The sequence below is a fragment of the Ictidomys tridecemlineatus genome, chromosome 5 (genome assembly GCF_052094955.1).
Source record: "Ictidomys tridecemlineatus isolate mIctTri1 chromosome 5, mIctTri1.hap1, whole genome shotgun sequence".
Classification (NCBI taxonomy): domain Eukaryota; kingdom Metazoa; phylum Chordata; class Mammalia; order Rodentia; family Sciuridae; genus Ictidomys; species Ictidomys tridecemlineatus.
The window spans coordinates 200254852-200278284 of record NC_135481.1 but is presented as its reverse complement, the minus strand read 5'-3'; the positions used below and the strand labels follow the sequence as shown (position 1 = coordinate 200278284).

General features: G+C 47.3%; 1 protein-coding gene across 1 annotated transcript in view; it reads right to left on the bottom strand.

Annotated features, from left to right (window-relative positions):
- Prpf6 (pre-mRNA processing factor 6) overlaps window positions 1-23433 on the bottom strand; it is a 45186-nt gene that overhangs the window by 6283 nt on the left and 15470 nt on the right. The window contains exons 10-15 of the mRNA XM_078052228.1: window positions 16907-17025; window positions 15532-15750; window positions 6846-6968; window positions 2952-3073; window positions 1300-1438; window positions 13-132 (exon numbers count right to left, since the gene is read on the bottom strand). Coding sequence (XP_077908354.1) covers window positions 13-132; window positions 1300-1438; window positions 2952-3073; window positions 6846-6968; window positions 15532-15750; window positions 16907-17025 — 842 coding nt within the window. The remainder of the gene's footprint in view (window positions 1-12; window positions 133-1299; window positions 1439-2951; window positions 3074-6845; window positions 6969-15531; window positions 15751-16906; window positions 17026-23433) is intronic.

The following is a 23433-nucleotide window of genomic DNA, read 5'->3' as shown; positions in this document are numbered from 1 at the left end:
ACCACTACGCACACGGGCCGTAGGTGCACTGCTCCGCGCCTTGGCCAACAGCCTGCGGGCCCGCTCATACTCGTTGTTCTCAGACTCCAGCTTCACAGCCGCCAGCCAGATCTCCTCACTATTGGGGTTGGCCTATGGGGCAAGCACAGCATGTCAAGATGGGTTCAGAACCAGTGGCAGGGCTGGTGCACACATAATTAAAGACAGCCTGGGACACGGCCAGGCCTTGCTCTGCTGCAGGACTGGTAGGTCCAAGCCCTTCCCAGGCAAGGCAAGGACAGTGGACCCCAGGCAAGAACCTGAGCTCACCTGAAAACACATGCTCCACCCTTATTCTGTGCAGAGGAAGGCCCCACAGAACTGAAGCAATGCTAAAGGCTTCAGAGGCACATCCAGGATCCACCCGAATCCTTCACAGCCCTCTCACTCTTGAGTGGGTCACTCACATTCTGCATGTGTGAGCTCACTACACATGACCTTACTTTTCCTTCTTTCTGTTGCCCCATTGTGTTCAGGTGAGCAGACAGAGGTGCAGGGTGCCTTGAGTTGCGTGGAGAGGGCCCCTCAACAATCCAGAGTCATGCAAACAGTGACTTCGATGTGTCCTTAGAGCTGGTAGCCAGACAAAGTCTAACTAGCAGGAGTCAAGTCACACCTGATAAGCAGCCCCCATGACAGGCAAGGAAAGCCACCTTGGGGCTTCTGGCATGCAACAGTGTGAGGTGATGGGCAGCAGTCATCAGGTGGTAGGGAGGACACTGCCTCTTTTGTGTTCTCTCCAGCAGGCAGCTGGGATAAGTGTTAACCCAGCCAGGCCCTCTGGTGGAAGGACACACTTTTTGGTGGCAGCCTGGGCTGCAAGAGTGCATGGCATTTTCATGGTACTCCATGGTTTACTAAGAAGTGTGCTATAAAACCATCTAATACCTTCTTGTCACTAGGATGTTATACATGACAACAAAAATAAAAACATACTTAAAAATTCTGCACACCACATGGCAGCTGGATGGTCAGACTGGCAAGAGCAGAAATTTCAACAGGCTTCCCCTCAGATGGGGCCTTGGGGCTTCCACAGAGCCCACATGTGACCCTGTGTTCTAGGATCTGAAACATCAACCTGTGGTCACACTGAGTAATAGGGACAGGAGGGAAGAGTTCCCCAGCTGGGCTTCACGCTCACAGGGCCCCTCAGGGCATCTAGATCATGGCATATCCATCCCAGAACACGTGCATGGGAAGTACTCAGGCACCAGCCAGCATAGAGGTTGGGGTCTGCCACACAGGTGACCCCTCACATACCTGAAAGGCCAAGGCCAAGATACTCCGCGCTGCAGGCACATCCCCTGCCAGCCATTTGGACTTGGCGCCCATAAGCCACAGTACCTCGGCCTTGGGGCAGTGGGCCACGGCTCTCTGCAGGAGCGCCTCCAGAGACTCCCTGAAAGACAGAGATCGGGATCACCAGAACCAGGGCCATAAACCAGAGCACACAGGCACTCACAGACACAGCACGGGCAGCAAAAAGACAGTTACTACTCCAAAGTTCGGCACTATAAATGATTTACCAGAGTTTACAACGGGGAGAGTGTGGGGAAATCTTTCCTCTCCATAAAGGTTCTAAATCCAACTACTGAAGAGGGTTCCACAAAGCATGCATTGTTTGAACAGCAGGGCCTTTACAGTGTGTGGCCTGGAGGCAGCGATAACTCCCTGTCAGGTGACAGGGAAGGCCTTTCACCTCGAACAGGAGGACACGCCGGATCCACTGACAAGAGTCTACTCTTCTGGCCTTATTACAAAAAAGTGATTTTTAGGTGACTCCTAAACAAGAACACTTCTAGCACTGAGTACCTCTCCTTGGTCTGCTGCCTCTGGGTCACATGCCCTTCACCAATGACCCCTGTGGGGTTCAGCAGCAGGTCACAGTAAACATACAAAGCCACACTGTGAGGCCTGAGGGCAAGACCATGCCCCACTAGAACTCCTACCCCAGCATCACTGCCCTCCCATCCTTCTGATTGGACATCCTGGAAAAAGCCCCTGAAGCCCATTGGACTTGGCCCCATAAGCCACAGCACCTCGGCCTTGGGGCAGTGGGCCTGGAGGACCAAGTGCACCTGAGCACCAAGCGGGCAGCTGTGTATGCTCAGGCCATGGGGGCCAAGAGGTCTCAGCCCACAACAACCCTGCCCAGGTGACCTACAATGTGAGTCATCAGGATCATTTCAAAATGTCCCATGGCCCTGAAGGGGTTAACTCTGAAACACCAAAACAGCTGGCAGTGCTGGGAGGGAGCTCCAGCAGTACAGGAAAGGGCCCTGAAGAGACTGACACTCAACAATGCCAGAATAGAAAAGACACAAGGGCTGAGCCCTCGCACTGCAACCTCACTGAGCCAGCCAGGCACAACCCACCCAGCAGGGCAGAGGCCCCAGGAAGGGATGGATGGAGGGTCCCTGGGGACATGAGCCTGATGCCCTGGAGCACTACCCATTTAAAACCAGAAACTGTGATGCCTAATTTAATCAGCACTTCCAGGCAATAAGGCAGAACCAAAAGGTTTTTTCAATTAAAGAGTACAATTAAAGAAAATTGTCAAGGACCTCCTCTGAGCACAAACCACCCAAACCCAGAGCCAGCACAGCTTAAGTGAAAACAGCCTGCATGGACGAGACACAGCTGCACCAACTGCTGGCTTCAGCTTCTAGACAGCACCTCAGGACAAGCCTCCTCCAAGCCTTGGTTTCTCAACTCTATGATCCTATTTCAGATGGAACTATAAAGATCAGTCCAACTGCAAAGTCCCAAGGACCATAAAGCTCCTGTCCTCATCACACACACCACCCCCATCAGGCCCCTCACCCAAAAGGAAGCACTCATGGGTCTCCAGTGCCATACAGAGAGGAGCCAGGGGTTCAGTCAGTGGCAGGGGCAGGTGGATCACCTCGTACCTGGTGCCATGGTTTTTCTCGAAGTATGCAGCTCGCAGCCATACGCTCTTTTTGCTGGGGAATACTTGCAGGGCGTAGGCGTAGATGGCCCGTGCGCACTCCAGGGCATTGTGGGCCACACACTAGAAAAGAGAGATGGACATGAGGGTGCTGACGCCTGCCCAGCCTCCATGATTCTCCAGATTCTAGTTGACATCTGCTAGAAAGTCCACAGCAGGCCATCTAGTCAGAACTGTGATCTGAGAGGGACAGCAGAGATGGGCACGAGCACTGAAGCCAGCTGGGAGCTGCCTTTGAGGGCACCAGTCACCATGTGGCACACGCACGCGCCATAGCTGCACATCGCCAGCAATAGTTTCCTTTTTTAAGATTAAGGTAAATATTTTCCTTTATAAAAGTGACACTGAAAACCTGAAGACAACGATGAGAGGGAAGAGGAAGGAAAGCCCCCACTCCAACAGAACCACTGTGCAGCCTGCTTCCAGGTATTCCCACGCTCAGGAGGTTTTCTTTCTTGGGTAGAATCAAACAACAGAACTGAGTGAGAGCCTAGCCATCACCTGCAGTGACAGAGCACCCAGGAGCCAGCTGAATGGATCTGCCGCTGTGGCCGTGACAACCAGACTCACTGCACAGGCACAGACATCTGTCCTCTAGCAACTGCACACAGGACCACGGGAACCATCCCCAACAGAAATCACTGCCTTCCACACCATGCAGACATCCAAGGTACCCTTGTTCCAAGAAGGGATTAAAATATGGAGGTGAGTAAAAGGCCACAAGGGAGAAGGGACAAGTACAACGTTTTTCAGCCATGAATGACAAAATGCCACAGGGGAGGTACCTGGCCATACAAGATCCCTTCTCAGATGGACAGCTGCCCTTCCAGAGAAAGGACACTCGGTGTGTGGAAATGGGAGGGGACAAGGAGCAAGTGTGACCTCCTCTGTCATGGAGTCTCCCTCTGACTCAACCACCACAGAAATCAGGGAGACCTGCCTTGCATGCTGTGTCAGACATGGACAGAGCAAGCCTGTCACCCCTGTGACTTCTGTCCAAAGCAGATGGGGCCAGTGACAAGGCTTTCAGATCCTCCACCACCTTGTCTGATCTTGGCGGGGAGGGAGTGTGGGAGGTACCGGGAATTGAAGTCAGGAGCACTCAACAAGTGAGCCACATCCCTAGCCCTATTTTGTATTTTATTTAGAGACAGGGTCTCACTGAATTGCTTAGTACCTCACCACTGCTAAGGCTGGCTTTGAACTTGTGATCCTCCTGCCTCAGCCTCTCCAGCCGCTGGGATTACAGGCATGTGCCACTGTGTCCGGCTCCTTGTCTGATCTTACAACTGTCTGCAGAATGGCTGGGACACCCCACAGGATCAATTAGGTGTCCAGGGTCTTGGGGTGGATGGGCCAGTCCCAGGGTGGGGAGGACACTAGAGAACACTCCCTACTTCTAGTACAAGAGAAACTTCAGTTCTGACTCTTACATCACAAAGTGTTGAAAAGTAACTGTGCTTACTCTAGTCAACATAGGCATCACCTGCAGTGACATCCACCAAGAGCCTCTGAAGTGGTCAAAAGCCATAAGGAGAAGGACAAAGGGGGAAAGCATTATGACTCTATGTCCAGAATAAAGAGGGCTGGACACCAGGTACTGGATTCTTTCATTTAACCAAGGAATTTTCACTCAATACAGAGACTACAAAAGTTTGTTAAATTAGTCTTTTTTTGAATGTAGGAATGCTTAACCACTGAACTACACCCCCAGCCCTTTCTATTTTATTTTGGCACAAAATTACTGCCAGCCTTTAAACTTGCAATCCTCCTGCCTCAGCCTCCTGGGTCACTTTGATTACAGGCACTGTGCCTGGATTAAATTAGTCTTTATACTTTATTTATTTATTTATTTGGTGCTAGGATCAAAGGCAATGCTTGGTACATGCACACGCCCTATCACTGACCTGCAACCACAGCTCCAACATGATAAAAATCTTCTGAAAGACCATCACCACTAACCTAGGTTTCAACTCCCACATGCAGGTCAACAAGCCAGTGCCTGTGCTCTGGGTCATGCCACACTGGGACCTGAAACTACAGGCTCACAGGCTTCAGAGATGCCAGCCTTGGAGCATGACCCCACAGGCTGGGGAGAAGTCCTCAGCCTGCCCAGATGGAAAGGGACAAGCACTAATATAGCAAAGTGTGGGAAGCTGCTCTCCGTGACTACACAGCAGCAGCTCACAACATGTACAACAAACAGTATTTAGGAAACCAATTATTTGCCTGGGCTGTGGCACACACCTGTGATCCCAGCAACTGGGGAAGCTAAGGCAGGAGGATCTCAAGTTCCAGGTCAGCCTGGGCAACTTAGACACTCTTGAAATAAAAATGTGTTTTAAAGAAATAGGGGGTATAGCTCAGTGGAAGAGTCACCCTGAATACAATCCCCAGAACTGTCCTCTCCCGCCAACCCACACCCAGCCAAATTGATTATCTGGCAAACACTACATAGAAACAAATGATTTGGCCAAAATCGTCATTATCAGATCCTGAAAATAATGGTTCTCTGGGGAGAACAGGGTATTCACATAGTCTCAAGGTTTCTCCTCACAAATGCTTACTAGTCCTAAAGGAAAAAAGAGCAGCCACAGAGAGGAGAGACCTGGCGCCATCCCCTGAACCAGCTGGTCAGTGACTACAAGGAGACCTGACATCCCTGCCAGGCACAGGATCTCAACCCAGCCATGAGCAAATAGTGCAGAGACCCAGGTCAAAGAGGGACCTACGACACTGCAGCCTGTAATCAAGATTCAGACTTGAAACACATAGACAGACCAGGCCTGGTCCAGACTGGCCTGAGCACATGGCCCTGAACAGTTCTAAGCAGAACATAGTTGCTTCTTTCTTTTGCCTGGTGAGATATGAGCCAGGTCTATAGAGTAGGCAACAGCACACATGCTGTGCTGTGCCACAGTGCTGAGGAGCAAAGGAGTGCACGTCTGCACAAGCTTCCCTAGCAGTTAAGGAGCAGCAGCATGGTGCAGGCGTGTGCCCCTGAATGAGGAGATCAAGGCACAGTGGCAGAGTGGTAACTTGGGGGAGTGAGGCAAGGGGCATGGAAGAACTCTTTGCAGTTCTGCAACATTAAAGTATATCTGATATTATTATTTCCGAGTGAAAAGCTAAAAACAGAGGGCCATGTCTATATTAATACTTTATACTCTTTTTTTTTTGGTATTACTGAGAATTAAACCCAGGGATGCTCTATCACTTTTTATTTTATTCTGAAACAGGGTCTTGCTAAGGCTGGCCTTAAACACGCTTATCAATTTGGCCCTATGATCTTTCTCCTGGAAACTTGTTCTGAGGAAAATAATCCCAAAGGAGGCAAAACTCTGTATTTGGAATGTTCTGAAATGAAACATGCAGCAGAAACCAGGGAACGGGAAGCACCCGATGTCACTGAGGTAGTCAGCTAAGGACACTGCAGCCAACATGCTGCCACCTGCTGTGTGACACTAGGTGACACACTGGGCTCATTAGCCTCATTAGCTCTTCACCTGTGATCCCAGCAACTCAGGAGTCTGAGGCAAGTGGATGCAAATTCCAGGCCAGGCAGTAAATCAATAAAACCCTATCCCAAAATAAAAAGGGCTGGGGATGTTGCTCAATGGTAGAGGGCCCTTGGGTTCAATCCCCAATGCCTCCAACCTATACACACAAAAACACTCTTCACAGAAATTCAGGTACACAGGAAATTCTTCCGTTCAACTGCAACTACATTTACGATGAGAATGTCAAAAAGACTTAGAGCTCCTACTAGTCCTAGGGCCTGATGTCACTCTCAGACGCTCCAGGTCTTGTTCAAACACCTGCAGGCCACACTCACACTGTCAGCGTCTTCCATCCAGGTGTGCTTCCGATCTTCTTCCTCGATCCCGATTCCAATCACAGCTCGCATGACTGCCTGGCAGGTGGCCACACTCCCTGCCCTGTCGCACTCCTCAGCATCCTGAAAGAGACACAGAAATTCTGTTTTTTGAATTTTGAAGTCAAATCGCCTGAAAAGGAGCACGTTATTGCTGGGCGGTGGTGTCACAAGGCGTAGCTCAGGGCTCTGACAAAACACCACGTCTGCCCTGTTTCCTAAGCACCTGTCCTTGTCACCTACCATACAATAAATACTGAATGAGGTGTGGGGGTAGGAATGATAGTAGAATGAATCGGAAATTATTACCCTGTGTGCATATATGATTACATGCATCTGTGTAACTCTATATCGTGTACAACCAGACAAATGAGAAGTTATACTTCATGTATGTACAATGTGTCAAGATGCATTCAAATGCCATGAGCAACTAATTAGAACTAATAAAAATATTAAAAATAAACAAATACTGAAATGACTGAATGCAAGCATACCCATCCATGCAATGAACTTTAAGTGAGCACTTACTATGCACAAGCAATTATATTAGGCCATTCAGTGGCTATAGGTTTCCTATACTAAGGAAACTTTCAAAGTAGGAAGAGTGAAAGACAAGTTCAAAATAACTGTATTTGTTGGGTTGGAACTCAAGGCAAAAGAAGGAAATGTTTTGACCCAGCCAGGCAAATATGACTGGCAGGGAGCCAGGTGCATAGTGGGTGTGACAGAACACCCAGGGGCCAGGGGCAACTAATCACAGAGCCTTCTACCGGGTAGACCAACATCAGAAAAGAACTCCTGCTTCAGGAAAGCAAATCTTTTTTTTTTTTAATATTTATTTTTTAGTTGTAGTTGGACACAAGCCCTTATTTTTCTTTTATTTTTTTTTAAAGAGAGAGAGAATTTAAATTTTTTTTTTTTTTAAGTTTTCGGCAGAAACAACATCTTTGTTTGTATGTGGTGCTGAGGATCAAACCTGGGCCCCACGCATGCCAGGCGAGTGTGCTACCGCTTGAGCCACATCCCCAGCCCTCTTTTATTTGTTTTTACGTGGTGCCGAGGATCTCACGTGCAAGGCTAGCCCTCTAGCGCTGAGCCACAGCCCCAGCCCCAAAGAAAGCAAATCTTAGGATGTGCAGAAAGAAACCAACCAAGCTTCATAGCAGGAGACACAAAAATGATGACTAAAGACTTAAGATGATAAAATAAGTACCTTCATATTAGTTAAAAAACAGAACATTGATGCAGCAACACAGTGAAACCCTGTCACATAAAAAGGGCTGCAACTCAAAATGTAGGTGCTGGCTGAGGAGGCAGCTCAGTGTCAGAGCACCCCTAGGCTCAATCCCTAGTACCACAAAAAAAGAAAAAGAAAAAAATCCCACTGATTCAATAAAGAAATACTGCAAAGGACATAGACACCAAAAAAATAAAAATGAAAACAAATTTAAACAACTGGAAAAGAAACCCAAAGTCAATCTTACTTTTTTTTTTTTTTTTTTAAACTACTGGCGATTGAACCCAGGGGCACTTATCACTGAGCCATATCCCCAGCCCTCTTTTATATTTTTTTGGAGACAGGGTCTCGCTGAGTTGCTTAGGGCCTCACTAAGTTGCCAAGGCTGGCTTTAAACTTAGGATCTTCCTGCCTCAGCCTCCTGAGCCACTGGGATTACAGGCATGTGCCACCATGCCTGACCATTCTCACTCTGATGAGAATGTTAGCATCTTTTTGGGATGAGTAACACTGAGGTGTGTGCCAGTGGCTCACTTGGTGAATGCAGGTACATATCTCACACTACTCTGCAAACACAATGACCTCTACAGCTAGCAACTTCACACCCTCCATCAAAATAAAGCATATGCACTTGACCTGCACCTCCACTTCCAGGGGTCCACCTAACAAGCATGTCCCTGTGTGCACAGCACACTTTCACAACATGGCATGCAAGTAGAAAGCCGCAGGAGTCACCCCCACATGTACCCTGACAGGTGACAGCACACCTGAGGGCTCCTGGCACTAAACAACATTCCAAGCAATGGGCAAGCACAGAAAAGTCTAGAAAAGGGCTAAGGACTAAACTGCCAGCACTTATTATAAACTGAAAAGAAAAGGGAAACCAACAAAGGTGGTAGAGGAAGGTCCAACAAGACAAAAAGAAAAACCAAGGAAGAGAAGGGGGCGCACAGCATTTGTGAAAGAAAGCCCCCTGGGTCAGGTCAGGGATGACCATAAGTGGCACCTCTAAGATTTTTAGGAGTATGGTGCCTAAAAGCTGCACTTGAAGGGAGAAGAAAGGGTCAGATATCACAATACAACAAGCAATTAAAGTCTGGCACATAGTAGGAAGTTGGTAATGGTGACCACTGCTCAGGAGGCAAGTCACCTGGATGTCACAGCACTCCCTGCAGGGCACTGTGGAAACACAGCAACCCAAAATGACTGGGTAGGAAACTGGAGTCGTCACCTTCCAGCACACACAGCAGCAGGAGGCAGTCAGTGAGGAGAGTCGGACATGCACAGCCAAGCTCAGGCCAAGTTTCCCTGCACCCTGGCACAGGCTCAGGGTCTTCCCTCACCTTATACAGCATTCTTCTCAGCCAGGTGGAGAACACAAGCTAGTAGAGCAAATGGGACTCACTGTTGGCCAAGGAAGTGCACCAGAGGGGGACTGGGGAACCCTGGCTTGGCTCGGCTCCATGTACCACCACCACCAGGACTGCAATGAGGACCTCACAGAACTGGCAGAGTGGGCCCTCAGGAGGGCCAGAACCAGCCCTCATGGTGCCCTGGGGCTGGGAAAGCACTGCCACTGTTAGCGTAGGTAGACCCTCTCCCAACACAAACAGACAACCAGTACAAAACATAGACAACAGTGGCTGGAGCCACATGTGGTGAGGACTGAGACACAGGAAAAGGTTGAGGGTGCTGCATGGTGCCCAAGCCCACTGTCTGGGAATTTCTAGGCCACAGATCAAGGGGACTCCCTGAGCAGAGGTGGTGGAGAGTCCAGGGTAAACAGAAGGACAGAGCATCCAGAACCAAAGATGAGAACCAAATATCAGGATACATAGCAGAATCCCAGAGCTCTGCCCTGTAGGGAGAACCCATGAGTCTAATCAGGGTGCCACCATCCAAAAAGAACCACTGGAAGGATTAACAAGAACAACCCTGGGACCACACACAGGGCCCCACCCAGTGCCTACTGTACCCAGCCACAGTAAAATACCTCAAGAGGCATAAAGCACTGGGAGAAGACACAGAGAGGTCCAGGCTTGGTGAGGCAATCAGCCCAAGGCTAAATACCCCTTGGGTCCTGAATTACAACACGTAAAAGTAAAACCTGAAGAATCAAAGTCACTCACAGTGATAAAGCTGCACTCCAACACCGAGCTCTAGAGTATTTAAAGAAATGTAAAAATGTCTAGGATCCAGCAAGGTCAGCCTCACAATATTTAGCAACAAACCAGGCATGCGTAATTCCACAACAAGAAGGGGAAGATCCATCAAAACTAAGCCATAATGACAGCTGTCAGAAGCAGCAGACAAGGATGCTGAAACACGCACTGTGACTACGCTCCATGTGTCCAGAATCAGGCAGAGACATGAAAGAAAAGACCAAAACTAAATTTCTAGAAATGGACAACAAAAGATCCAAGATGAAAAATACACCTTAAGAAATAAAGAGTAGGTTAGACACTATCGAAAAAAAAGGTAAGTGATCTTAAAGAAATAGAGAAACTAGACGGGTGCGGTGGCACACACATATAATCCCAGCAGCTTGGGAGACTAAGGTAGGAGGATCATGAGTTCAAAGCCGGTCTCAGCAATTTAGCCAGGTCCTAAGAAACTCAGTGAGACTCTATCTCTAAATAAAATACAATAAAGGCTGGGGATATGGCTCAGTGATTGAGTACCCCTGAGTTAGAAAGAAAGAAAGGAAGAAAGAAAGGAAGAGAGGGGAGGGGGGAGGGAGAACTGGGGCTGGGCATGGTGGTGCATGCCTATAATCCCAGCAAGATGAGGGGCTGAGGCAGGAGGACTGCAAGTTCAACTTTTTTTAGTCTCAGCAACTTAGTAAAGCCCTAAGCAACTTAGTGAGATTCTGTCTCAAAATTAAAAACAGAAAAAAAAGGGGCTGAGGATGTGGCTCAAGCGGTAGCGCGCTCGCCTGGCATGCGTGCGGCCCGGGTTCGATCCTCAGCACCACATACCAACAAAGATGTTGTGTCCGCCGAGAACTAAAAAATAAATATTAAAAATTCTCTCTCTCTCCTCTCTCTTAAAAAAAAAAAAAAAAAAACAGAAAAAAAAAAAAAAAGAGGTTGAGTATGTAGCTCAGCGGTAAACTGCCCCTGCATTAAACTACCAATATAGAATGGTGCACATGCACACGCATTATCAACAACTTGAAAATAAAACTTAAAAATAATTCCACTTAAAATAGTAACCAAAAATAATAAAACAGGGCTCAGGAGTGGAGTTGGCACACACAAAGGCCTGGGCTGTACTGCAAAAAAAGTAAAACACTTAGAAATGAGTTTAACAAAAGAAGTGCAAGATTTGCATACTGAAACACTGCTGAAAAAATTTAAAGACCTAAAAAAAAAATAGAAGATATCTCACCCACACAGATAAGACAACTAAATATTAAGATGACAACATTCCTCAAATTGATCAAACTGAATCGATGCCCTATCAAAATGCCAGATGTTTTTTTGGCAGATCCTAAAATTCATATAGAAGCACAAAGAAGCAAGCATAGTCAAAATTGTTTGGAAAAGGAGAAAGCAGGACTAACACTTCCCAACTTCAAAACAGATACAGCTGCAGTTGTCAGAACAGTGTGGTGCTGCAGAAAGACATGCAGACCAGCATAGAAGATCCAAGTCCAGAACGAACCCTCACAATGACAATCCACAGATTTTCAACAAGCATGCCAAGACCATTCAGAGGGGTAAGAAGAATCAGTGGTGCTGGGACAACTAGATGTGCACACACCAAAGAATGAGGTGAGTCCCCACCTCATATCATGTGCAAGCACTAACTCAAAACCAGCCACTGGGGCTGGGGTTGTGGCTCAGTGGTAGAGCGCTTGCCTAGCATGTGCCAGGCCCTGGGTTCCATCCTCAGCACCACACATAAAAATAAATAAATAAAATAAAGGTTAAAAAAAAAAACAGCCACAGTCCTAAACAATGAAACTTCAGAAAATACAGGAGCAAATGTTTTGTTTTGTTTTTTGGTTTTTTTTTTTGAGAGAGGGAGAGAGAGAGAGAGAGAATTTTTAATATTTATTTTTTAGTTTTCGGCGGACACAACATCTTTGTTGGCATGTGGTGCTGAGGATCGACCTGAGCCGCATGCATGCCAGGCGAGCGCGCTACCGCTTGAGCCACATCCCTAGCCCCCAGGAGCAAATGTTAACAGCACTGAGTCAGGGTAGAATTCTGATATGACACCTGAAGCATGATCACAAAGTGAAAAGATAACACACAGAATGTGAGAAAGCATTTGTATATCATCTATCTGATAAGGGATTTATATCCAGAATATACATAAAGAACTTAGGGCTTCAATGTGGCTCAGTGGTAAGCACTTGCCTAGCATTCCCAAGGCCCTGGGTTCAATCCCCAGCACCACGGTGGTGCACACCTGTAATCCAAGCGGCTTGGGAGCCTGAAATAGGAAGATTGTGAGTTCAAAGCCAGTCTCAGCAAAAGTGAGGTGCTAAGCAACTCAGTGAGACCCTGTCTCTAAATAAAATACAAAATAAGGCTGGGGATGTGGTTCAGCAGTCAAGTGTCCCTGAGTTCAATCCCTGATACCACCCCTCAAAAAAAAAAAAAAAAAAAACCACTCAATACAACATAGTACTAAAACAGCAGACAACAATAACAACTGAAACAATCAAATTTAAAAATGTAAAAAGGTAAAAATTTTAAAGGTGAAAGAGCTGGGTGCAGTAGCACATGCCTGTAATCCCAGTAGCTTAGGAGGCCGAGGTAGGAGAATCACAAGTTCAAAGCCAGCCTCAGCAACTTAGTAAGACACTAAGCAACTTAACGAGAACCTGTCTCTAAGCAAAAAATAAAGGGCTGGGGATGTAGCTCAGTGGTTAAGCACTTCTGGGTTCAATCTCTGGTTATAAAAAATAAAAATAATAATAAGATAAAAGGTAAAAGATTTCAGTACATCTATATACAATATGGAAGTCCCATACCAAGTGAAAGCCGAGTTTCAGAAGACCATACACTGTATACTTCATTTACCTCTAATTTCCAGAGAAAGGAAAGTAGAAAGGGAAAAGGTAAAAAACCAAGTGTTCAGAGGAAAAAAAAGAGCTTGCTTAGGGAGGGCAGGGAATCAGGGATGGCTGGCTGATGGGCACAGCATCCCTTCACTAGTAACAGGAGAATATCAAGATCACAGTGAGGGCTGAAAAGCCAGGAACATACTAAAAACTGCCCGACAGTATACTTTATTTATTTTGTGGTGCTGTGAATTGAACCCAGGGGCATTCTACCCCAGTGCTCCCAACCCCCCTTTTTTTGGGTGCTGGAAATCACTCATGTTAGGCCAGTACTCTACCACTAAGCTACAACCCCCACCACCTTTCTTATTTTGATACAGGGTCTTACTAAGTCCCCCAGGCTTCCCTTGAACTTGTGGTCCTTCTGCCTCAGTCACCTGAGTCACTGGGATTGTTAGAAATACCAAGGTGTCACAAGAAATCAGACATGTGCTGGGCGTAGGGTGCATTCCTATAATCCCAGTGGCTTGGGAGGCTGAGACAAGAAGATTGTGAGTTCAAAGCCAGCCTCAGCAAAAAAGGTGCCAAGCAACTCGGTGAGATCTTCTCTCTAAATTAAAATACAAAATAGGGCTAGGGATGTGGCTTAGTGGTAATGTGCCCCTAAGTTCAATACCTGGTACCCCTACCCCCCAAAAAAAGAAAAAGAAATCAGACACTTGAAAGTGGGTGGGCAAGGCATTTACTCCTGCTAGAAGAGCATGAATGGAACCTTGTGGGCAGCTTTTATCCCCGACACAGTGCTGCTTGGAGGAGCTCAGGGGTAGGTACAATCTACATGATTAGCTAATTTTAAAATTGGAATAACAAAGGTAAGGACTAATAATTAAAATGGTTATAACTAGACCCAACTGAAGTTAAATGCTATATTCTGAAAATGGACCACCAAACTTCCTATTTCTCACAAGATCAGAGATGTGCCACCACAGCTGGCTTGATTTATACACTGTAAAAGAGTGAATTTTATCCAATATTAATCATACCTTCATCTGGGAAATGCTTGATGAACTTCAAGCACAAGAAACATGAAGAACACTACACCAAGGCCTGTCACAATCAAAATCAGATGGAAAAGATCTTAAACACTGCCAGAATTCAAAACAAGACAACATCACATTGCTCACTGGAATAGTATAGCTGAGAAGACAGTGAGACGCATCCTTGAAGCACTGGAGAAAAAGGTATCACCCTGACTTCTACACCAACCATGAATACCATTCAAAGACAAAGGTGCAATAAAGACTGTTTCCAGACACACAAAAGCAGAAAAAATTTCCGTAGGCAGACCTACACTAAACAAATATTAAACGCAGACAGGAGAAAATTACACCTGCTGGAGACCTGCACACAGAGAAGCACAGAAAGTCTCAGAAACAGGAGCAACAAGGTTGCAGGACCAAAGAAGTCTGGGCTGAAGGGTTAAGTTCAGAGAGGCATACAATCTGAGGTCTTGCACCTGAGCTTTTCTTTCTTTCTTTTTTTTTTTTTTTTTGCAGTGCTGGGGATTGAACCCAGGGCTTTGACATGCTAGGTAAGCACAATACCATTGAGCCATAACCCCAACCCTGCATTTCAGAATTAAAAAAAAAAAAAAAAAAAAAAAAGTAACAAGGCCTCAAGGAAAGGAGCACACAGTAGTCCCATCTACTTTGGAGGCTGAAGCAGGAGGGTCATGAGTTCCTGATCAGCCTGGACAACTTAACAATTGTCTCAAAAAGACCTGGGGATGTGGCTCAGTGGTAAAGTGCTTGCCTAGCAAGAGTAAGGGTCCAGGTTCAACACCTCTCCGCATAAAACTGCCAAACAGAGAAAGGAGCCACATGGCCAAATAACATCCTATGAAACAAAGGACAGGTGCTGAGTGAGAGGAGGGTCATGAGACCTAGGAACATATTGGGGCAGAGTTGACACAATCTCCCCAGGAGCTCAGAGAGGAAAGGAATAGCACACTCTTGAGCACCTGGAGCAGCAGCCAGTTACAGATGACCAGTGAATAGCCATTTGCCTGTGGCACAGAAGGCAGGCTATAAAGCAGTGTGAGCATTTTCCAGCACAGAAGGGCCCTCCTGGCAGGACACGGCTCTGGGGAGTTAGGATACAGGGCCATTACAAAGCACTTCTGCTCAGTAGAACCAAACAGCAGAAGCCTCATTTGCTTGTGGCTCCTTGGAGGGGACAACAGAAGACCACGCCCTAGGGGCGATCTAGAGGAGCTTCAGAGGATTCTCCAGCCCCAAGTCTTCAGTCAAGTGGAACATCCTCTACCCTATGTGAGGCCTCAGCTTGAGGAGCACATCTGCTTTCATGTGAACACAGGACACAGGGTAGCCTACCTGGATCCACTGCTCACGGTTGATCTCTACACCATTGGCCCGCAGTGAGGTGATGGCTCGGTCAATGATCTTCTCCACCATTTGCGTGTTCCCATTGGCCTCCTCAAGCTTGGCAGCTGTGATCCAGATGTGCCGGTCTGTAGGAATGTTCTCCCGTGCTTTGTTTAAGACCTTGCGGGCATTTTCATAAGTCTCCAGCCTCGCGAGAGCAAGCCAGAGCTAGAGAGGATATCAGAAAGAGGACGGTATGCTGACAGCCACTAGCATGGAGCATTACCCTCCAGACTTGGGATAAGACAACTTCCAGGACCCCATAGCACCTGCTTTCTCAAAACTAAAATGGGCACACTGGCAGATGCCTGCAATCTCAGCTACCTGGGAGGCCAAGGTAGGAGACCAGCTTGAGAAAGTTGGTGAGATCTTGACTCAGAATAAAAATTTTCAAAGGGATGGGGATGCAGCTCAGTGGAAGATCATTTGCCTAGCATGTGCAAGACCCTGGGTTCAATCCCTACTATTGAGGGGGGAAAAAAATCTTTAAGGACCATTTAAACAAGAGCCCAGAAAATGTTTACAGCAACATTTCTCATCAATTGACCATTTGGTTGTGCTTCTGACTCAGCGACTAGTACACGAAAAGTTGATGGCACTCTTGATCAGAGGTCCTAAGCCCTGGATAAATGTATAGAGTATGTCAGCCTGACATCAGATGGTGGGGCAGTGGGTGAGCAGGGTGGGTTGGAGAAGAGATGGCTGCTCAGCCTTCTGGAATTCTCATCCTAGATCTGTTAATTCTGCATCACTCCATCCCAAAATGTGTATGGGCTCTATTTATTTTTATGTCAATAAAATAAGATTAATTGGAGAATTTCACAATGTCCCTTAGAATAATTAAAGACATACTGGATATCATAAAACCAAGACAAAAATCACTGCACAGAATGCTGTGAATTGCAATGCTTCAACTAAAGAAACCCCACCAGCCATGAGGTGAGGAGCTGAGCCACGAGGGGCTGGCAGAACAGCACACTGCTTTGCATACCTGCCACCCTTCAGTTCCCACCTATAAACTCTGAGGGGCATTAGAAGTAATATCCCTGAAAGAGTGCCCAGTGCAATTTTCTACAGTGGTCTGGGGTGAGCAAAGATTTAGTTCTGCATGCCATTCCCCAATTCATGCACCCACTCCTGCTCTGCAGTTCTATCAGCATATGTCTAACTGAAGCCACCTACCACCCTGCCTGGCAGCTGTGCAAAGAAGCTGGGTTTCACCCTGCCTTCTACACCAGAAATCAGAGCCCAGGTGAGACCTTGCTCTTTGTGGGTTGCTGCAGACACTGAAAGGCTTTGGTCTTCCTGAGCCCAGCACACTTACCTCTACACTGGTGGGGCAGCACTCTACAGCTCGGCTGAGCATGATCCTAGCATCTTCTGGCTCTTCCAGTTCAACAGCCGCTTTCCATAAGCGAACAGAGTTTGGAACATGTTCAAGGGCTGGGAAAGGCAAACACGAAAGCAGGTCACAGAAAGGGGAAACAAAAACAAGAGGTTCATGCAGGAGCATGCTGCTTCCAGCAAGAGCTGAACTCCCCTGGTCACAGCCAAGGGCTACAGATCTCAGCCAAGTCAGGTCACAAGACAAATAGAGCACCTGAGTACCTCAGAAAGCAAGGGAGTAATCAAAAGCACTGGTCACACTGGCAGGACTAAGGACATAGGAGGAAGAATGAACCTCAACAACATGCTAGCCAGTACTAGGGCAGCGACACCAGTAGGCCCCACTTGCAATGACGATGAGCACAGGTGGAACTGGTCATGGTGGTAGGTGTCAGAAGGATGGCTACACTGGGTACACTGGCCCACACCTACAGCTTGGGAAGCTGAGCCAGGGGAATAGCAAGTTCAAAGCCAGCCTCAGCAACAGTGAGGCGCTAAGCAACTCAGCAAGACCCTGTCTCTAAATAAAAATAATTTTAAAAGGCTGGGGGTGTGATTCAGCAGATATGTGCCCCTGGGTTCAATCCCTGGTATCAAAAAAATAAAGAAGAGTGGCTGCTAGAGATGAGGCAGTAAGCCGGGACAGTCTGTAGACCTGGTGGGGGAGGCAATGCCTACATCTTGGCAGGGCACGGGAGCATTTGGGAGAACCACAGATGGCACACCTTACTTGCTTAAAAACAATGTTAAAAAATTCAAAAAATGCCTAGCATCAGAAAGACCTTAGAATCACATTTTCCCTTAAAACAAAAGTCATGCAACTTTAAAACAAGAGGGAAAAAAAATCAAGAGCAAAATAAAACAACGTATAGGATAAAGATGGGATACTCTGAAGGTCACTAGGAACACAGCTGACACATGTACACTTGTGAGCCACAGTCTAAGACCACAACGAATACCTGAAAATGTGGACAGCACCATACCCAATTGTAAGCTCTGCAATAATATGCAGCAGGCCCTGGTGATAACTAAGTAGCAAACAAGTAGGCCAGATACACAGTTGGAACACTAGAGGCTAGACAGGGGAAGGAATGCTGTCCCAGGCAGGAAAGCATGTGATTAAGTCACACCGCTAATGAAGCAACTCAAAACCAATAAACTACTTATTTCTGGAATTTTATATTTATATTTTTGGGCCATAGTTGACCATATGGGTGACTTAAGCCAGGGAAAGTGACATCATGGATAAGGGACCACTATCAAACTGCAGTATTATTCAAATGCTCAACATGACAGGCAATGTGCAAGAGCTTAGAGCAGTGCTAAAGTGCTACTCAGACCCATGAAATACAACAATGCTAAAAAAAAAAAAAAAAAAAAAAATCGGCCATTATTCAGGCACCGCTGCACTAAGGTCCTAAGGTCCAAGCTACTCGGGAGGCTGAGCAGAAGGAACCTGAGTTCATGACTAGCCTGGGCAAGTTGTGAGAACCTGTCTCAAAATTAAATAAAATGGCTGAGGATGTGGCTCGGCAGAGCAGTTGCCTAGTATATGAGGCCCTGTCTTCTATTCCCAGCAAAACACACACACACACACACACACACACACACACACACACACACACACACACCCTGATTTTAAATCTTTAGAAAATGAACAAATTTCCCAGTCATCTTGGAGAGCCACTGGTTATTCTGAAAGCTAGCAAACAAAAAGAACAAATTCAGCACCTATTCTTTCTTGAATAAACTCAGAGTAAACAATACTGATAGAAGTTCTCTTTGGAATACTTCTGAAAATACAATCAAAACCAGTAGGAGAGCCAGGCATGGTGGCCCATGCCTATAATCCCAGAGGCTCAGGAGCCTGAGGAAGGAGGATGGTGAATTCAAAGCCAGCCTCAGCAAAAGCGAGGCACTAAGTAACTCAGTGAGACCCTATCTCTAAATGAAATACAAAATAGGGCTGGAGAAGTGGCTCAGTGGTCAAGTGCCCCTGAGTTTAGTCCTGGGTACCCCTTCCCTGCCAAAAAAAAAAAAAAAAAAAACAGTAGGAGAGCTGTACTATCACCACTGTGTACACTCTCATGACCTAATGGGCACAGGCACTTGTCAATTGCTGCTCAAAGCAGGAGCCCAATGGCTGTGAAGAGCTTCAGGAAGGACACTCAGCTATTGGACATCTCACCTGTCAAGAGGAGCAGAGGGCCTGAGTGTTTCCTGATGCACTCTAACACTTTTTACAAAGCAGGACAGAGGGGGAAAAATCAAGCTCAATTCTTGAAATCAGGAGGTACATTCTCCAAATGTACCTCCTGATTTCAAGAAGTCTCAAGAAATGACAGATCCACACTTAGCCTCATGAAGTGAGCAGAATCCACAGGAAAAGCCAGACACCCACCTAGAAAGGACACATCATTCAAAGGCGCCACTCAGTCCTGATTCACACCTATGGTGTGTGTGTGTGCCTGTGGCATGTATTGACATGTGGAAAATTTGAGCACTGTGGACACTGAATGAGACAATAAATTATTACTGTTATGTTGTTATGACTCAGAAGTAGCATGGTACTCTGACTGTAAAACATGCCTTCACTTTTTAGAGGAACGTGCATAAAACCTAGGGTTTGTTCTATAAGGGCCACGTGGATGTTTATTAGAGTAGCAGGTGGCACAGACCACACCACAAGGTCCATGCTTCTTGGACATTGGAAACCAGCATTAAAAAGCAAATTGCAGAGCTGGGTTTATGGCTCAGCAGTACAGCATTCACCTAGCACGTGCGAGGCCCTGGGTTCAATCCTCAGCACCACATATAAAGGTTTTATATTCAACTACAACTAAAAATAAATAAATTAATTTAAAAAAAAGCAAATTCCAGCCAGGCGTATGCCTGTAATCCCAGCCACTCGAGAGGCTGAGACAAGAGAATCATGCGTTCAAAGCCAGCCTCAGCAAAAAAGCAAGAGGTTAAGCAACTCAGTAAGACCCTGTCTCTAAATAAAATGCAAAAAAAAAAAGAAAAAAAGGGCTAGGGATGTGACTCAGTGGTCAAGTGCCCCAGAGTTCAATCCCCAGTACAAATAAAAAAAGCAAATTGCAGGGCCTGGGGATGTAGCTTAGTGATAAAACACTTATCAAGTATATACAAAGCCTGAGTTAGACTCCCCAGCACTATTTTAAAAAAAGCAAAAAAACCCCCTGCATACAGAGAAGGCAACCACCATCCTCCATGAGAAAGGACTGCCTGGGCAGGTTGTGATGAGCAAACAGATATCACAGAAAACAGAACCCCCCTGGGAGGCTGTGCACGTGCTAGGGCAGCTTGGGCATTAACTGTAAGAACACAGGGCACTCTGCAGCTCCACCCACTGTGACTTTGAGAAGGACCTGAGCAACACCAGGGAGGGGAACGGAGCCTTCTAGGAGCCTCCAGTCTGTTGCAGGAAGCAGGACCCTCTCTTCAGACACTGTTCCCCAAAAGCCCAGAGGCTAGAGCAGAAACAGAGCTCCATCTCAAGGGCACAGGCGGAAATCTGAGCCCCAGTCAGCCCAGACAGGACTTGGGAAACCAGAATGCTTCCAAGGACGCCCTGAGAGTATCTTCTTTCCTGTAAACTCATGGGCCCTTCTTGCTGAAAACAGACTTAAATTTAATATTGCAGAATACGCAGACCCACAAAACTTCTTACATGACATTGGCGCCATCTGGAGAACTGGACAAACCCACTCTGAGCCCACTCACTAGTGGCAGCAGGTGCTCTCCCAAGTCTAAGGAGCCAGAGTTTTGACCCTGTAAGTACCTGCGAGGCCCACACAGCCAAGCAGACCAGTCTGCTTCACAGCACACACACCAGTTCCTGTGTGGACTTTGCCATGCTGACTAGACCCAATAAGCAAGCAGCAGCATGCACCTGAGATGTACAGGCCCTGGAGGTAGCAGAGCAACATACCCCACAAACCCCAAGGACCCACTCCAACGGGAATTTTGCAGGGTCCTGTGGTCTGGGGTACACTGAAACACCTCTTACATGATGAAACTCAGCTGCTCCTTTCACAGCACCTATTATGGTCATGGAAGATGGCATTCAGGCCCCAGGCCCTAGCCCTGCACTGGGCCATCTCAGAGTGACCTTCTACCTAGTTCCCCATCATCCAGGCTCTTGGTGTGGTGGGCCTAAAGCAACAGACAGCTCAGCAGGCACAGGATCTTCCAAACCCAGAGACTCAACAGCACTTGACTCTGCTAGCCTCTGGGAAGAAAAGCCTTGCCCTCCCGCAAACGCCTGTTGTCCTGCTGAAGGAAGCAGCCCTGGTGAGCAGCAAGCATATGATTAAGGGGCATGAAGTGACCAGAAAACACTCTCACCATGAACTCAGTGTTACCTGTAGACCAAGCCTCAAGGCTGGGTGGATGTGGCAGTGGCCTCATCAGGTAAAATGGAAAGAAGGAGACAGGGGTGGTCCAAAGGCAGGTACAGCACTTCTAAGCTGCCTAAGCCACAGAATGACACTGCCCATAACTGGGGCTGCTCAATCATCTGCCTTCCTTGGCCCATACTTGCAGCTTTGGGAACTAAGAAAGAAAAAGCCCTGAGGTTTATAGGATTCTGCATGGTACACTGGCACCAAACAACCCTGATTAATTCCTGTAGGGCACAGTCTCCTATTTAGGGTGGCAGCCAATCCTCCTGAACAGCAGGAACACTAAGAAAAACTCCCCAAAGCCAGGCCCCAACACTATCAGATGCAGTGTATGCCTGTGCACAGATGCCAGCCACATAGCAGAACACCAGTCTCAAAGGCACAGTGTTGCCTGCACAGCTCCCGAGGCCCTGAATCCCACTTCCACCCTGTGCACCAGCTGTCAGAAGCCTCATCCCAAGGCAGGAGGTGCTAACCAGGCACATGGCCACAGCTCCACCGTCTCTCTGGTTTCTTCATACACCATCCTTGATTCCCAGGGGGAAACCAAGCTGCCCCAATTCACTGGGAGATCATGTCTAAGGTCTAGAAGGTCCTGAGTCTCGGTTTAGTATTTCTAGGTATAAAAGTTAATGAGAGGGCTGGGTGCGGTGGCGCACCCCTATAATCCCAGCAGCTCAGGAGGCACAGGCAGGAAGATAGTGAGTTCAAAGCCAGCCTCAGCAAATTAGTGAGGCGCTAAACAATTCAGTGAGACCCTGTCTCGAATAAAATACAAAAGAGGGCTGGGGATATGATTCAGTGGTCAGGTGCCCCCGAGTTCAATCCCTTGTACCCACCCACCCCCTCAAAAAAAGTTAATGGGACTACAGTGGCCAGAACAGGCAAAACCAGCACAGATGCAGACTTGCTGGAAGCAAAGTCTGGGTCACCTCTGTAGGCACAGCACTCAGCCAGGCACAGCGGAGCGAAAGGAGGAGGAAGTCCTACCTCCAGCAGGTGGCATAAAAGGATTCTCCACAGAAGGGAAGGCTGCCTACACACTAACTACCTCTCCCTGTGTGTGGGTGGGAGGGGATGCTGGAGACTGGGCTGGGGGTGCTCTACCACTAAGTTACACCACCAGCTCTTTTTACTTTGACACAGTATCTAAGTTACCCAGGCTAGCCTCACACTTACCATCCTCCTGCCTCAGCCTCCAAAGTCACTGGATGTACACACAAGTGTCACCACTCCTGACTCCAGACTTCACCATTCCACATTCAAGAACAGGGCATCCTGGTGGGACTGAACTGTGGAGTCCCTGACTTCACCTAGAGGGGGTGTGACAATCCCAGCACCTTTTATCAGGGGTTCACGAGCAATCCACAGGAGCTGCTAAGACCAATCCCCGCTGAACAACTCAGTTCTTCATAGGGCTCCTAGGTTAAATACCTCCACAAGCTAAGACTACCCCACAGAAGCCTGACGCAGCAGCAGCATGTGAAACACTGTAGTGCAGTCGGCCCAGGTGATGAAGCCACACACCACGAGTGGGCCAGAAATGGAAAAGCATTCTGAATATGAAAATATGACCACATGGGCTGGGGTTGTGGCTCAGCGGTAAGAGAGCTTGCCTAACATGTGCAAGGCCCTGGGTCCAATCCTCAGCACCACATAAAAATAAACAAACAAAATAAAGGTATTGTGTCCAACTACAACTAAAAAATAAATATTTTTTTAAAAAGATATGACCACACAGTGGCCAACGGAACCTCCCATCCCGTGGCCATATGACCCCTCCAGGGCACTGCTCACTGGACACCCACTTGACCAAAGGACTCACAGGCCACAACACCTCTTCTGATTCTGACAACCCTCTTTTCACAGATGGAAGACGTTAAACTTGGAAGTCACCCAAATGCCCAAAGTTATTCAGCATCCTCTTGTCTCAGACCAGAAACTAAAACTGTTGTTCTCCAAGTAAAAGACTACGGTCCTAAAACACTAGTGCAGTGGCAGTCACCTCCCTTTCACTGCAGAGCTCGTTTAGTGGTACCTG